Source organism: Pseudophryne corroboree, chromosome 4 (assembly GCF_028390025.1).
Source record: "Pseudophryne corroboree isolate aPseCor3 chromosome 4, aPseCor3.hap2, whole genome shotgun sequence".
NCBI classification, from domain to species: domain Eukaryota; kingdom Metazoa; phylum Chordata; class Amphibia; order Anura; family Myobatrachidae; genus Pseudophryne; species Pseudophryne corroboree.
In genome coordinates, this window is record NC_086447.1 from 357,389,253 (window position 1) to 357,402,291 (window position 13,039).

Genomic DNA, 13,039 nt, shown 5'->3' on the forward strand with positions numbered 1-13,039 from the left:
CTAATAATTACCTGTCAGATATACAGCCAAAAACACAATGCTGTAACTGAAAGAGTTGAGGGCATGATCAGGAGGTACATGAACCCTTCATACACCGCTCAGTGGACACTGAAAATCACCTGGGAGAATGTTCCCGAATATCCAGCAAAGGACAATGATAACAAGGTCAGTAGGTCAGACAAATGTAATGTAAATGTATTAATTCCCAAACTAACTCAAACATTCAATGTGTTCATAAATATTCTTTATTTCCTACATGTATAGACCAACACATACCAGGCTGTGCTGACCACTGATGGGTTTGTCTCTTATGTTCTGATGTTGTATAAAGAAGACAGCATGAACTGGGATGAGGCTGTACGCTTCCCCAAACCACTGATTGGCTACTGCAGGTGAGATTAGATTGTTGTTGTTTGAATTTTACTGATTGCTTGACATGTGAAGGCGAAGGTCTGTGTAACATTCATAATAAGGGTTAATAACATTTGTATGCCCCTGGAAATGCTATTAAAATCACAAAGGACAGCTCTTCTGATAAGAGCTGTCCTTTGTGATCACAGGGTTTCCGGGTTTATGACCCAGGAGTACTTTCGTGCATGTGCCGCAGGGGATACTAGAAGGGATCAGATTGGATCCCTCTCAAAAGCAAATGCGAAAATAAGCCTACAAATGGAGTTGCCCACCGGGCTTGGTACTGTACGTATGAAAACTACTTTTTCAGAGATTTGCCCATATTTTTTACCCTTAGCACCCATGTTCGGCGGCCTTGCTGGATGCAGTCCGAACTCGGACATTTTTTTTAAAGGAGCAATCACTTACAAGGCATGGTTTTGCCTTGTTAGTGATTGCCCCTTTAAAACAAAACAAACTTTAAATCAAACTTTTGCGTTTGTCCGGCATCCTGCACGGCCGCCAAACTCGGGTCTCATTACATCCGACCCAGTGTTTGCAAAAAGAGAATATAAAGGGGAGTTTTTCATGAAAACTGCTCCAAATGCTCTTTAATACATTTCATTGATACTAAAATAATGTGAAAAGGGTGTGAAAACAGATGAACACAGAAAGAAATTGGCACTAGAGAGCTAAATAAATAAAAATAACACAATTTTATTAAATACTCTGTATAATCCTATTGTTGCAACATTTATTTAAAACGTTAATTTAATAAGGACATAGCATAGCATAGCACTGCATTCAATAAAAAATTCCATATAAAAATATATAGAATTTGTAAAAAGTGCTGGAACTCAAAGAATTAAAGTTCATCCATATGTTATAGCCATAGTCCAGGAACAGGTATATGCGAATGGAATATTTACCAACTGCAGTTGGAAATGAGGACCTTGTGATGGCTTGGTTCAAGAATCTGCTTGTTCCAATTTGTAAGCTCAGGTCCAGGTTTGCAGGTATCCAAATCGCCAATGAGTGTTCCTATATCCGACTTCCAGGCTTGGTTTTTGAATGAATAGATGAGAGTCCAGCTCCTCCACCAACGCGTTTCATTGTTTCACACAGCTTTTTCAAGGTCATATGCTGCAGTGTCTTGGTGCTATTTATAAAGCAGTGCTAATAGCCCATTCATCACAGGTGTGTCATACTTAATTCACAAAACAAACTATAAAATTAATTTAATATTTAGCTCTCTAATTTAGTGACAGACATTGAGACTCCCACAGATGACCAAAGTTCTATTTTATACATTATAAGAAGTTTTACCATTAAGTCAATTTCCTCAAAAGCCGGCTCCCGATCACATCGCGGGACCCGCTTTCTGTATTTGGAACGCATCCTTCTTATTATTGGTTGTCACCACGATCATGTGACCAAGACCCGACCAGCCCACCGGACTTCCTGATGACGTACAGCCTGGGGGCTTCACTACACATACTTCCCGATTCCGATCATATGACCGGAAACTGGACGTCACGTGATTATCTTCAGAGGGAGCCGCTGCATGTGACTCTCTAGACCACGTTATCGTCCAATCCAATAGTAATCTCTCTATGTTAATCCTTGTATACACCAACGTTCACATGACACTCAAACTTTAAAACAGTTTCTACCACGAAAACCTTATCAAAGAATAAGTGTATGAATTTTCTTTCATCAGAACACCAGCTTGTATATACAAAGGTTAATTTCATGTTATCATTATACAATTAATAAACCAACTTAAATTATTATTATACCGCCATCTTGTGGTCAAATTGTATTACAACACTCATTTCTATTATCTATCTTATATTCATTATCGTACATTCATATACCACTTTAGCCAAAATAAATCAAATAATAAACAAAAACAATACATATACTGTATGTGTGAATACACACAATACATAATTCTCACTAGACCTAACTATGAATGAATTTGTTATTATTATAGCACAGCATTCAACTCAAGTGCTTCATTTAAGCCACTTGGGAAAAGTGTGTTGAGTTGAAAGAGTTGAAAGGTCCAAAATATTTCTTGTCTACACAGCTTTGTAAACCTATCCCCCCCCCCCACCCCCAAGTAGTTTTGGGGATATGTTCCAAACCCGTAATACTAAGGGATGATGGATTTTTGTCGTGACAAAGAGCAAAATGTCTGGAGACACTATGCTTAGTGACTCCATTTATTATATTTCTTCTATGCTCCATGAAACTTGTTTTCAGTATCCTAGTGGTTCAACCCACATATTTTAGATGTCAGTCCCATTGTAACAAATATACCACCCACGTGGAGCTACAATTAATAAAACTTGTTGTAATGCGCTAAAGATATAGGCCACCTATACTGTGTATATACTGGGCAATGTGTAAATATTTAATGGGAATGTAGTGTTGTACAGTACTTTTGCCATAATATTGTATATTAGTTATATTTGTGCCTGGGTATATGCTGAAGGGATGGATGCTGTGGAAGCTACAAGGACCCCCTTGCATGTGGGGACTTGAGAGACTCTTCTAGATGCCCTCGAGAAGAGATCGTTGGGGGAGCGCGAGAAGGGGACTAAACAGTGCAGCAGTACAGGAGACGAGAGACGACGATGCTGAACGGAGCGGAGAGAAGGAGGCTGCCGACGGAGATTCAGCTGTTACCTGTGTCGCGGAGGTGGAGAGCAGATGAGTCCAAGAGTACCGGGACACCCCTGGTGAGAGGCAAGGGACTGTCAAGTCGTCTCCTGATCGCTGCCGGCTAATGAGAACGGAGCTCTGCAAGAAAAAGGGATACATGGAGTGGTAGCGTCAGCGTAAACTAGGAATGGTTACATCCGGTATCCGCACAGCATAAGCAGGCAGGCTTCCAAGGCAAGTAAGCACACGCAGGAGGGAAAAAGGCCACTTAGTACCTGGAGGAGGAGTCGGGGTGAGTGGCTGGCAGTCTCGGAACAATCCTCCACCGTAACTGTAAGTGGAGACAGTACCCGTACAGTGTTCACGCACTATACCACGGAGTAGATGTAAGCATCAGTAAGAGCTGATGCTCTACAAAAGGACAGACACCCAACATTATCCCTTATCAATTTCCCACTACATTAATACCTACCTAAGGGAAAGTGACTGCTTTTACTCATAAGTTGGGCAGACAGCTGTACCACAGATGTTTGCCCTTAGTACATGGCCCGTTAAACTGTGACTACTCATCGATTGTGGGGAAGCCAGGGACAGTTAATAGCGAAGTGGAGAGAGGGCAGGGAGACCGATACAATACGCCTTCTGCCTATACTTAATGATTCACCAAAGGCACCCCCAAGCAAGTTAGGACACTTCCAGTTATCAGTCCACCTTGGTCTGGGATACAGGGAGAGGATATGTAGAGAGACCAATGGCATGAGAGATCTGTGGGCTCAAGTGAAAGAAGATAGTAGCAAAGGTGTGACAACTTAGGTAGCAAAAGAACCTTTCTAATAGGCACACTATCGCCATTAAGTAAAATTAAATAACTTGTATCGCCTGGACAGTAGAACAAGGGCATCCACACGGGGAGTGTATAGTCTATCCTTAACTCTATATCCTAAGGAAACCTTCAGCCTAGACTAACCGTATACTTCTGCTGGTGTGGAGAAAATGACGAGTGTTCTTTATATTCATTGGGTAGAGGAGCTACTATCACAGGAGCACTAGAAATGCTATAATAACATTGCTGTATGGAATAGCATCTGGTAATTGCAAAGACATTGCTAGTGGGCCTGTGGAAATCAGATTTCACTGTGGATGCATAGTGCGAGAACATTATAAGAAACTAAGGACCGTTAGCATAGTTATTCAGTTATTTTTACACAAATATCATATAGATCATATTACATACTATCTTTATCAATATATCTCTAAACCTTTAAATGTTTTACCTACCCGGCTTATTAGTCCAATGGACTATGAAGTGCAATTTACGTCTTTGTGTTGCATGCATTTTCATTGTATAAAGAGGGTAAGAGTATTTGTTAAGGTTATTGTATAAGCGCTTTCCTTTTACTGATGTATTGTTATTGATTTGTTAATGACAGTAAAACAAAAAAAAACAACGAAAACCCTTGGGTTACTTACCTGTGGAGTCGTATTCATATTCATATAACCTGAAAAGGTAGCAAACGATAACGTAAGAATCCCTCATAGTGTCATATGTTAGTACAAATAGTTTATTGGTCTATATATAGGGGATAGCAGTACCATATAATAGAAGAGTAGCAGGTGACACCCTGGGTATACAGTAGGCGATCCCAAGCTCACCAGTACATATAGTTACATATCTTGGGTGGAGGCACATTGGCAAGGAGATTCACAACCCAGTGTTTAAATAGGGGTTACATTTGGAGGCACTGCTGAGATCTTAAATACCCAGGATCCACAGGGTACTTACCCCAATAAAAGAAACGTCATGGATAGAAGTGACCAGTGCTGATATTTATAGGTGGTGTCGGGAGAAGGGGGTAGAACCCTTATGCAGTTTTGGGTTCGCGGGAAAACTGTCTATGGTTAGTGATGAAATAGTCGTTCGGGCTGTAGTAAACTTATATGGCATCAGCCATCCATGCCCGGTAGATCGGTGGAAAGGGCAGAATGGAGACACATTTGCTCTGTTGATGAGCAATAAACACCCTTTAGATCCAACCTTAATACCAAGTATGTTGGTAGGGGAGGGTGTCCCGGGGGCAAGATTCATTTGGTATGGACGGAGAGTATGGAGGAAGAAGCCATGTCTGAGGAAGATAGGGGTAATGGAGCTTCAGCCATGGGGGAGTGCTTCCATACTACTAGAGCTGCTAAGGAACCCCCTGAGAGTACAGCAGAACCCCTTGGGACCGGGGTTGAAACAATGGTGGATAAGATGGTCAGCCAACACGAGAGATGGCATTATGAAGGTGGCTATCGCCGGTTAAGGATTTTCTCAGGAATTTCACCAGTGCCAGCTGGAGAAGAAACCTATGATACCTGGCGAGAGGCAGCTATTCAACACTCGGAGGAGTGGCAATGCCCTGAACATATCAAGAAGCAGCATATAGTAGAAAGTCTTCGGGGACCCACTATGGGGGTGATCTAGGCCACTTGGCGCAGTAAATCGACAGCTACACTTTAAGACTACATCAAAGCTTTAGATTTTTCCTACGGTACCCTGGAAGATGTAGAAGATCTGCTATCAAGATTGCATCGTACCTATCAGGAGCCAGGGGAGACACTGACTCAGTATATTTACAGAGTTGATAGGTTGATCTACAAAATTGTTGAAAAAGGTGGTATCGCTAAGGAGACAGTGGATGAGAGCCGAATGAAACAAGTACTGAAAGGAGCTCTGACCAACAACCCAGTGGAACAGCGGCTTAGGTATACCTGTATGTCTGGGCCCCCTCTCTCGTTGACCGAAATAGTAAAGGAAGTTAAGCTAGGGGAGGTGCAGATAGAGGCTAGAGAGAAAACAATCAAGAGAGTTAAGGCTATAATACCTGCTCCGACTCCTACAGTTATAGATGACAGACTGTTCAAATTGCTAGAGGACCAAAATAAAAAAATAGATCAATTGATCGCTCTCCAGAGCCAAGCCACCTCTAAGCCATCCTGGCCCTCAGAATCGGGTAGAGGAAGGAGTCGTGGAAGTGGCAGTCGAGGTCCCATAATATGTTATAGTTGTGGACAGCCCGGGCACAGATCGTTTGAATGTCCAATGACGGTAACAGATAGGAGAGGAAGATCGCAGAACTTTGGTCGGACACGAAATGACCAGTTGGAAAACTCCAACGGGAGTACTGTGAACCCCCCACAGGCTCCCCAATAATAAATGTGCAAGCAATGGGGAGTGCCCAGTGGTCAGATACCATCCCTGATCAGCTAATGGGGCATGCACCACTGGTAAAAGCACTGATAAATGGCCGTGATTGCATGGTGTTGATGGATAGTGGGCCACAGGTGTCAATCGTATTCGAATCTTGGTATCAGGAGAATTTGTTGGATGTTCCATCCAACCCCTTAGTGGGCTCACGGTCTGGGGCCTAAGCGAGCATAAATATCCATACTTGGGCTATATCGTAACACATATCACCTTAGAACCAGGACTCAATGCCCCAAATGAGTCTGTATTACTGGTCGCCTTGGTCTGTCCTGATTTCACCAGGGGACAATGGCCAACTGTCAGCTATTGTGGGAACCAATACTCATATGTTCAGAAACCTAGGAAAGTGGTGTGAAAATCAAGAACGAGGGAACCAAGTAGAGTCAAGTAAGTTGTTAGGTCCGGGTAGAAACCCGTGTCATATAATAGAGAGCCGTACCCACATAGCTGTTGCTGACTTCCCTCAGGGGACCGACCAAGTATCCACCATTTGGAATATCAATTCTTGTTTCCAGGGAAGTGACATTGATAGTGAAAATAAACACCTGTTAATGGAGCAGCTTCGCTTAAGAGAGGAGGTGTTTTCCTGAAGTGATTGGGACTTAGGGACGTCCTATGGGGTGGAACATTGCATTAAATTAACTGATAATACGGCGTTTATGGAAAGATCACGCAGGTTGGCCCCCGCTGATTTCGAAGATGTACAGGCGCATCTACGTAACTTGCTGGAAAACAACTTTATTGCGGATTCCGAGAGCCAGTATGCATCACCTATTGTGGTTGATCGAAAGAAGAGTGGAGAAATTTGTTTATGTATAGATTATCGCACTCTGAATAGTCGGACTGTGCCGGATAAATACACTGTGCCAAAAGTGAATGAAGCATTGGGAGGAAGTGGTTCTCTGTCCTTGATCTACGGTGTGGATTTTATCAGATACCGATGAGTGTAGGTGATAGGGCCAAAACAGCTCTCATCTGTCCTATCAGATTCTTCGAGTTCCTGAAGATGCCCCAAGGAATAAAAGGAGCCCCAGCTACATTCCAGAGGACTATGGAACAAACCGTCGGTGACATGTGTTATTTGGAGGTATTGGTGTACCTGGACAACATCATTGTATTTGGCAAAGATTTGGAGGAACACAATGAAAGGTTACTCAAAGTGCTTGAACCATTACAGGCTAGAGGGTTAAAGCTGTCCATAGAAAAGTGTAAATTGTGTATATCGTCTGTCAAATACCTGGGACATATTGTAAGTCGATAAAGGGATAGCCACAGACCCGGATAAAGTGGCCACAGTAAAGAACTGGCCCAGTCCCGACAACCTCAAAGAGTTGAGATCTTTTTTAGGATTCTGCGGGTATTACAGGAAATTTGTGCCTCACTATTCCAAGGTGGCTAAGCCCTTAACTGAGATAACCAGAGGATATCCGCCTGTCACCACAAACCGGAATAATCAGCAAGAAGGAGCCAATGTCTATTATAAACCCCGGGAGTCGTTTGGGAATAGGTGGACCATTCAGTGTGAGGAAGCATTTGCTACCTTGAAGGAACGTCTAACCCAGTCTCCGGTGTTAGCCTATGCTCGGCCAGATCTACCTTATGAGGTACATATAGATGCCTCTTTCGAAGGTCTTGGAGGAGTCTTATATCAAAGGCAGGAACAACAATTTAGGCCCATTGCTTATGTAAGCCGAGGACTATCCAAAAGTGAAAGAAACTATACGGTTCATAAGTTGGAGTTCCTGGCGCTGAAATGGGTAGTCAGCGAGAAATTTCATGATTATCTCTATGGTGCTCAGTTCCTGGTACAAACAGATAACAATACCTTAACTTATGTACAGTCTTCGGCCAAATTGGATGCTACTGGCCACAGGTGGCTTGCAGCATTGACCAATTATGACTTTACAATAAAGTACCGCCCTGGGGTAAATAATCAGGATGCGGATGCATTGTCTCAAATGCCACATGAAGAAGCACAAGAATCCGTAGATGAGTGGGATGAAGTGCCGGCGGCAGCAGTGAAAGGCTTGTGTCAACATATCAGCATAGATAGACATAGTGAGGTGGCGGCAATCATCACTTCCGGGGCTTCAGAGTTAGCTCTACCCCCATCCTATTGCTGGATAGGATGTATTGAAATGGAAGTATTGGGGATGATAACACATGAACAGCTGGCTAAAGAGCAAAGAAATGGCCTGAATATATATCTCCTTTTCCGGCAAATGGAAGATCCTACCTTACGCCTCTGTCATTCATAGCTGTCCCCCAAGGCCATAGTGTTATTACGACAAATAAAGAGGTTGACTGTGAGGAAAGGAGTGTTATACAGACAAGTTCTTAAATTTGATGGAAATATCAAAATGCAGATAGTACTGCCTACAAAATATAAACAGTTGTTGCTGGCGTCCCTACATGACCAGCATGGTCACCTGGGATGTGAAAAGACCCAAGGGCTAGTATCTGATAATTTTTTCTGGGCATACATGAATCGAGACATAGACCACTTCTGTTGTACATGTGGAAATTGTATTCTCAGGAAAACCCTGCCTACTCATGCAGCTCCAATGATAAATATTACTAGTTCAGGACCGATGGATTTAATATGCGTTGATTTCCTTACCCTTGATGGGCCAGGAAGACCGGACTGCCATATACTTATAGTAACCGACCATTTTACTAGGTATGCGCAGGCATATGTAACTGTTAACGAAACCGCATTAACCGTAGCTAGAACCCTGTGGGAAAAATTAGTGGTGCATTACGGTTTACCAGCTAGGATTCATTCTGATCAAGGCAGGGAATTCGAGAGTCGATTGATTCGGGAACTGTGTCAGTGCTGTGGTATGAAGAAATTTCGCATTACCCCGTACCATCCACAAGGGGACCCTCAGCCCGAGAGGTTCAATCGAACATTATTAAACATGTTAGGGACATTGGACTCACATCGGAAACATAAATGGAGCCGATATGTGGCCCCTTTAGTACATGCATATAACTGCACTAGGAATGAGTCTACAGGGTATACCCCCTACTACCTCATGTTTGGCAGGGAGGCTAGATTACCGATAGATGTTTGCTTAGGAACCCGAATCAACACGGCTTCTCACTCGTCCCACAGTGATTATGTCAAGCAGCTGCGCCAGCAGCTTCAAGACGCATATCAACTGGCCGCAGATACAGCGTGTAAAATGGGAGAAAGAAACAAGGCTCAATTTGATAGTCATGTCAAGGAACCTCGATTGGTGCCTGGAGACAGAGTCCTAATCCGAGCTCTAGGATTGCCAAGAAAGCAGAAATTGCGGAATAGATGGAGATCTACCCCATATATAGTTATGAAGCAGTTGCCTGACATCCCGGTTTACCAACTGATGGCAACTGATGGACAGGGGCCTATGGTAACTTACCATAGACAGCATCTGCTCCCTATTGTCCAAGACATTCGATGGGAGGGGATCGGCAACTCTAGTGATCGGGATGTTCAGGCATCTGATATTAGTCCAGAGAATAGGAGAAACACGATAGAGGAGAATGAGAGTAATTCCGATGAATATGCCCCGGGATATTACTATCGATATATTGACTATAGTGGGTCGGAAACTGATCGGAAGCAGTTGGAACCTGAAATATGTAACTCATCCAACCAGTGGGAACCTGAGGATGAAGAGAGTGATAGGGGTGGGGTGAATGAAGGCGATTGGGGATTGAGGGAAGAGCCTGTATCCATGGATGACCCTGAGAGGTGTTTGGCTGAGACACCAACAATGTCACTTAGGCCATAGAGGGTCAGGAAGCCCATTAGGATACTTACTTATGAACAGCTGGGGATTCCCACGGAAATTCCATTCATAGTGCATCCCAACATGGCAATGTCATGGCCCTATTTTGGGTATTCTTCAGGTCAATGTCAAATAGATTGGAATGTCATTGGAATAGATGGTGATGTCCATACTTGAACCTTGAGGTACCTGTACTCACCATGGGGGAGAATGTAATGCGCTAAAGATATAGGCCACCTATACTGAGTATATACTGGGCAATGTGTAAATATTTAATGGGAATGTAGTGTTGTATATTAGTTATATTTGTGCCTGGGTATCTGCTGAAGGGATGGATGCTGTGGAAGCTAAAAGGACCCCCTTGCATGTGGGGACTTGAGAGACTCTTCTAGATGCCCTCGGGAAGAGATCATTGGGGGAACGCGAGGAGAAGGGGACTAAACGGTGCAGCAGTGCAGGAGACGAGAGATGACGACGCTGAACGTAGCGGAGAGACGGAGGCTGCCACCGGAGATTCAGCTGTTACCTGTGTGGCGGAGGCGGAGAGCAGACGAGTCCAAGAGTACCTGGACACCCCTGGTGAGAGGCAAGGGACTGTCAAGTTGTCTCCTGATCGCTGCCGGTTAATGGGAGCGGAGCTCCGCAAGAAAGAGGGATACATGGAGTGGTAGTGTCAGCGTAAACTAGGAACGGTTACCTCCGGTATCCGCACAGCATAAGCAGGCAGGCTCCCAAGGCAAGTAAGCACATGGAGGAGGGAGAAAGGCCACTTAGTACCTGGAGGAGGAGTCAGGGGGAGTGGCTGGCAGTCTCGGAACAATCCTCCACCGTAACTATAAGTGGAGACAGTCCCCGTACAGTGTTCACGCACTATACCACGGAGTAGATGTAAGCATCAATAAGAGCTGACGCTCTACAAGAGGACAGACACCCAACATTATTCCTTAGCAATTTTCCCACTACATTAATACCTACCTAAGGGAAAGTGACTGCTTTTACTCATAAGTTGGGCAGACTGCTGTACCACAGATGTTTGCCCTTAGTACATGGCCCGTTAAACTGTGACTACTCGTTGATTGTGGGGAAGCCAGGGACAGTTAATAGCGAAGTGGAGAGAGGGCAGGGAGACCGATACAATACGCCTCCTGCCTATACTTAATGATTCACCAAAGGCACCCCCAAGCAAGTTAGGACACTTCCAGTTATCAGTCCGCCTTGGTCTGGGATACAGGGAGAGGATATGTAGAGAGACCGATGGCATGAGAGATCTGTGGGCTCAAGTGAAAGAAGATAGTAGCAAAGGTGTGACAACTTAGGTAGCAAAAGAACCTTTCTAATAGGCACACTATCGCCATTAAGTAAAATTAAGTAACTTGTATCGCCTGGACAGTAGAACAAGGGCGTCCACACCGGGAGTGTATAGTCTGTCCTTAGCGCTATATCCTACGGAAACCTTCAGCCTAGACTAACCGTATACTTCTGCTGGTGTGGAGAAAACGACGAGTGTTCTTTATATTCATTGGGTAGGGGAGCTACTATCACAGGAGCACTTGAAATGATATAATAACATTGCTGTATGGAATAGCATCTGGTAATTGCAAAGACATTGCTAGTGGGCCTGTGGAAATCAGATTTCACCGTGGATGCATAGTGCGAGAACATTATAAGAAACTAAGGACCGTTAGCATAGTTATTCAGTTATTTGTGCACAAATATCATATAGATCATATTGCATACTATGTTTATCAATATATCTGTAAGCCTTTAAATGTTTTACCTACCCGGCTTAATAGTCCAATGGACTATGAAATGCACTTTACATTTTTGTGTTGCATGCATTTTCATTGTATAAAGAGGGTAAGAGTATTTGTTAAGGTTATTGTATAAGCACCTTCCTTTTACTGATGTATTGTTATTGATTTGTTAATGACAGTAAAACAAAAAAAAACAACGAAAACCCTTGGGTAACTTACCTGTGGAGTCATATTCATATTCATATAACCTGAAAAGGAAGCAAATGATAACATAAGAATCCCTCATAGTGTCATATGTTAGTACAAAAAGATTCTTGGTCTATATATAAGGGATAGCAGTACCATATAATAGAAGAGTAGCAGGTGACACCCTGGGTATACAGTAGGCGATCCCAAGCTCGCCAGTAAATATTATCAATTACATAGCTTTGGTGGAGGCACATTGTCAAGGAGATTCACACCCAAGTGTCGAAATAGGGGTTAAATTGTGATGGAGAAATTCCTCCCCTCCATAGGAAGGGATATCATGGTAGTCTTATTGCAAGCATGTGTGCATGTTGTACATCTAGTTGCCTCACATCTATAAAAGCCTTTGATATTACTTTTTAACCATATTTTCTCCATACCCCTATCCTTTTCCTATATTTTTAATTGGCTTGGTGTCAATTAAGTCTTTAATGATTTATTTCTTTTAAAAATAAAATTGGGCTTAAGTGGTAAAATGTCACACAAAATGGGATCACTTCTGAGTATATGAAAATTACGTTTTACTACGGATTTAATATCATTTGTTCTAGAATTATATTTGGTAATGAATGCCCATTCTCTATTGTCTAATTTTGACATATTTTTATCCTTTGGGCATAATAAAGATTGCCCATCGATATCCATTAATTCTTTTAGAGCTAAATCCAATAAATATTGAGGATAATCTTTACATTTAATGGTTTCCAATAATGATTTTGCTTGTTCAGTTAAAGACTCCATAGTAGAGCAATTCCTATGTAACCGTAGTAGTTTCCCTTTGGGTATGTTGTTTTCCATGCAACATGATGCGTACTTCTATAATTTAAGTAAGCATTACTGCCCACATCCTTCACAAAATTAGATGTTTGAATTTGATTATTCACTATTTCAAGGGCTATGTCCAAGAAGGTAAGTTTATTAGAACTAACATTAGAAGTGAAAAGTAAATTATAAGT

General features: G+C 42.8%; 1 protein-coding gene across 1 annotated transcript in view; it reads left to right on the forward strand.

Annotated features, from left to right (window-relative positions):
- LOC134910910 (mucin-3B-like) overlaps nt 1–13,039 on the forward strand; it is a 380,580-nt gene that overhangs the window by 278,463 nt on the left and 89,078 nt on the right. Inside the window, exons 39-40 of the mRNA XM_063919296.1 lie at nt 19–165; nt 265–392. Of these exons, the coding sequence (XP_063775366.1) occupies nt 19–165; nt 265–392 (275 nt within the window). The remainder of the gene's footprint in view (nt 1–18; nt 166–264; nt 393–13,039) is intronic.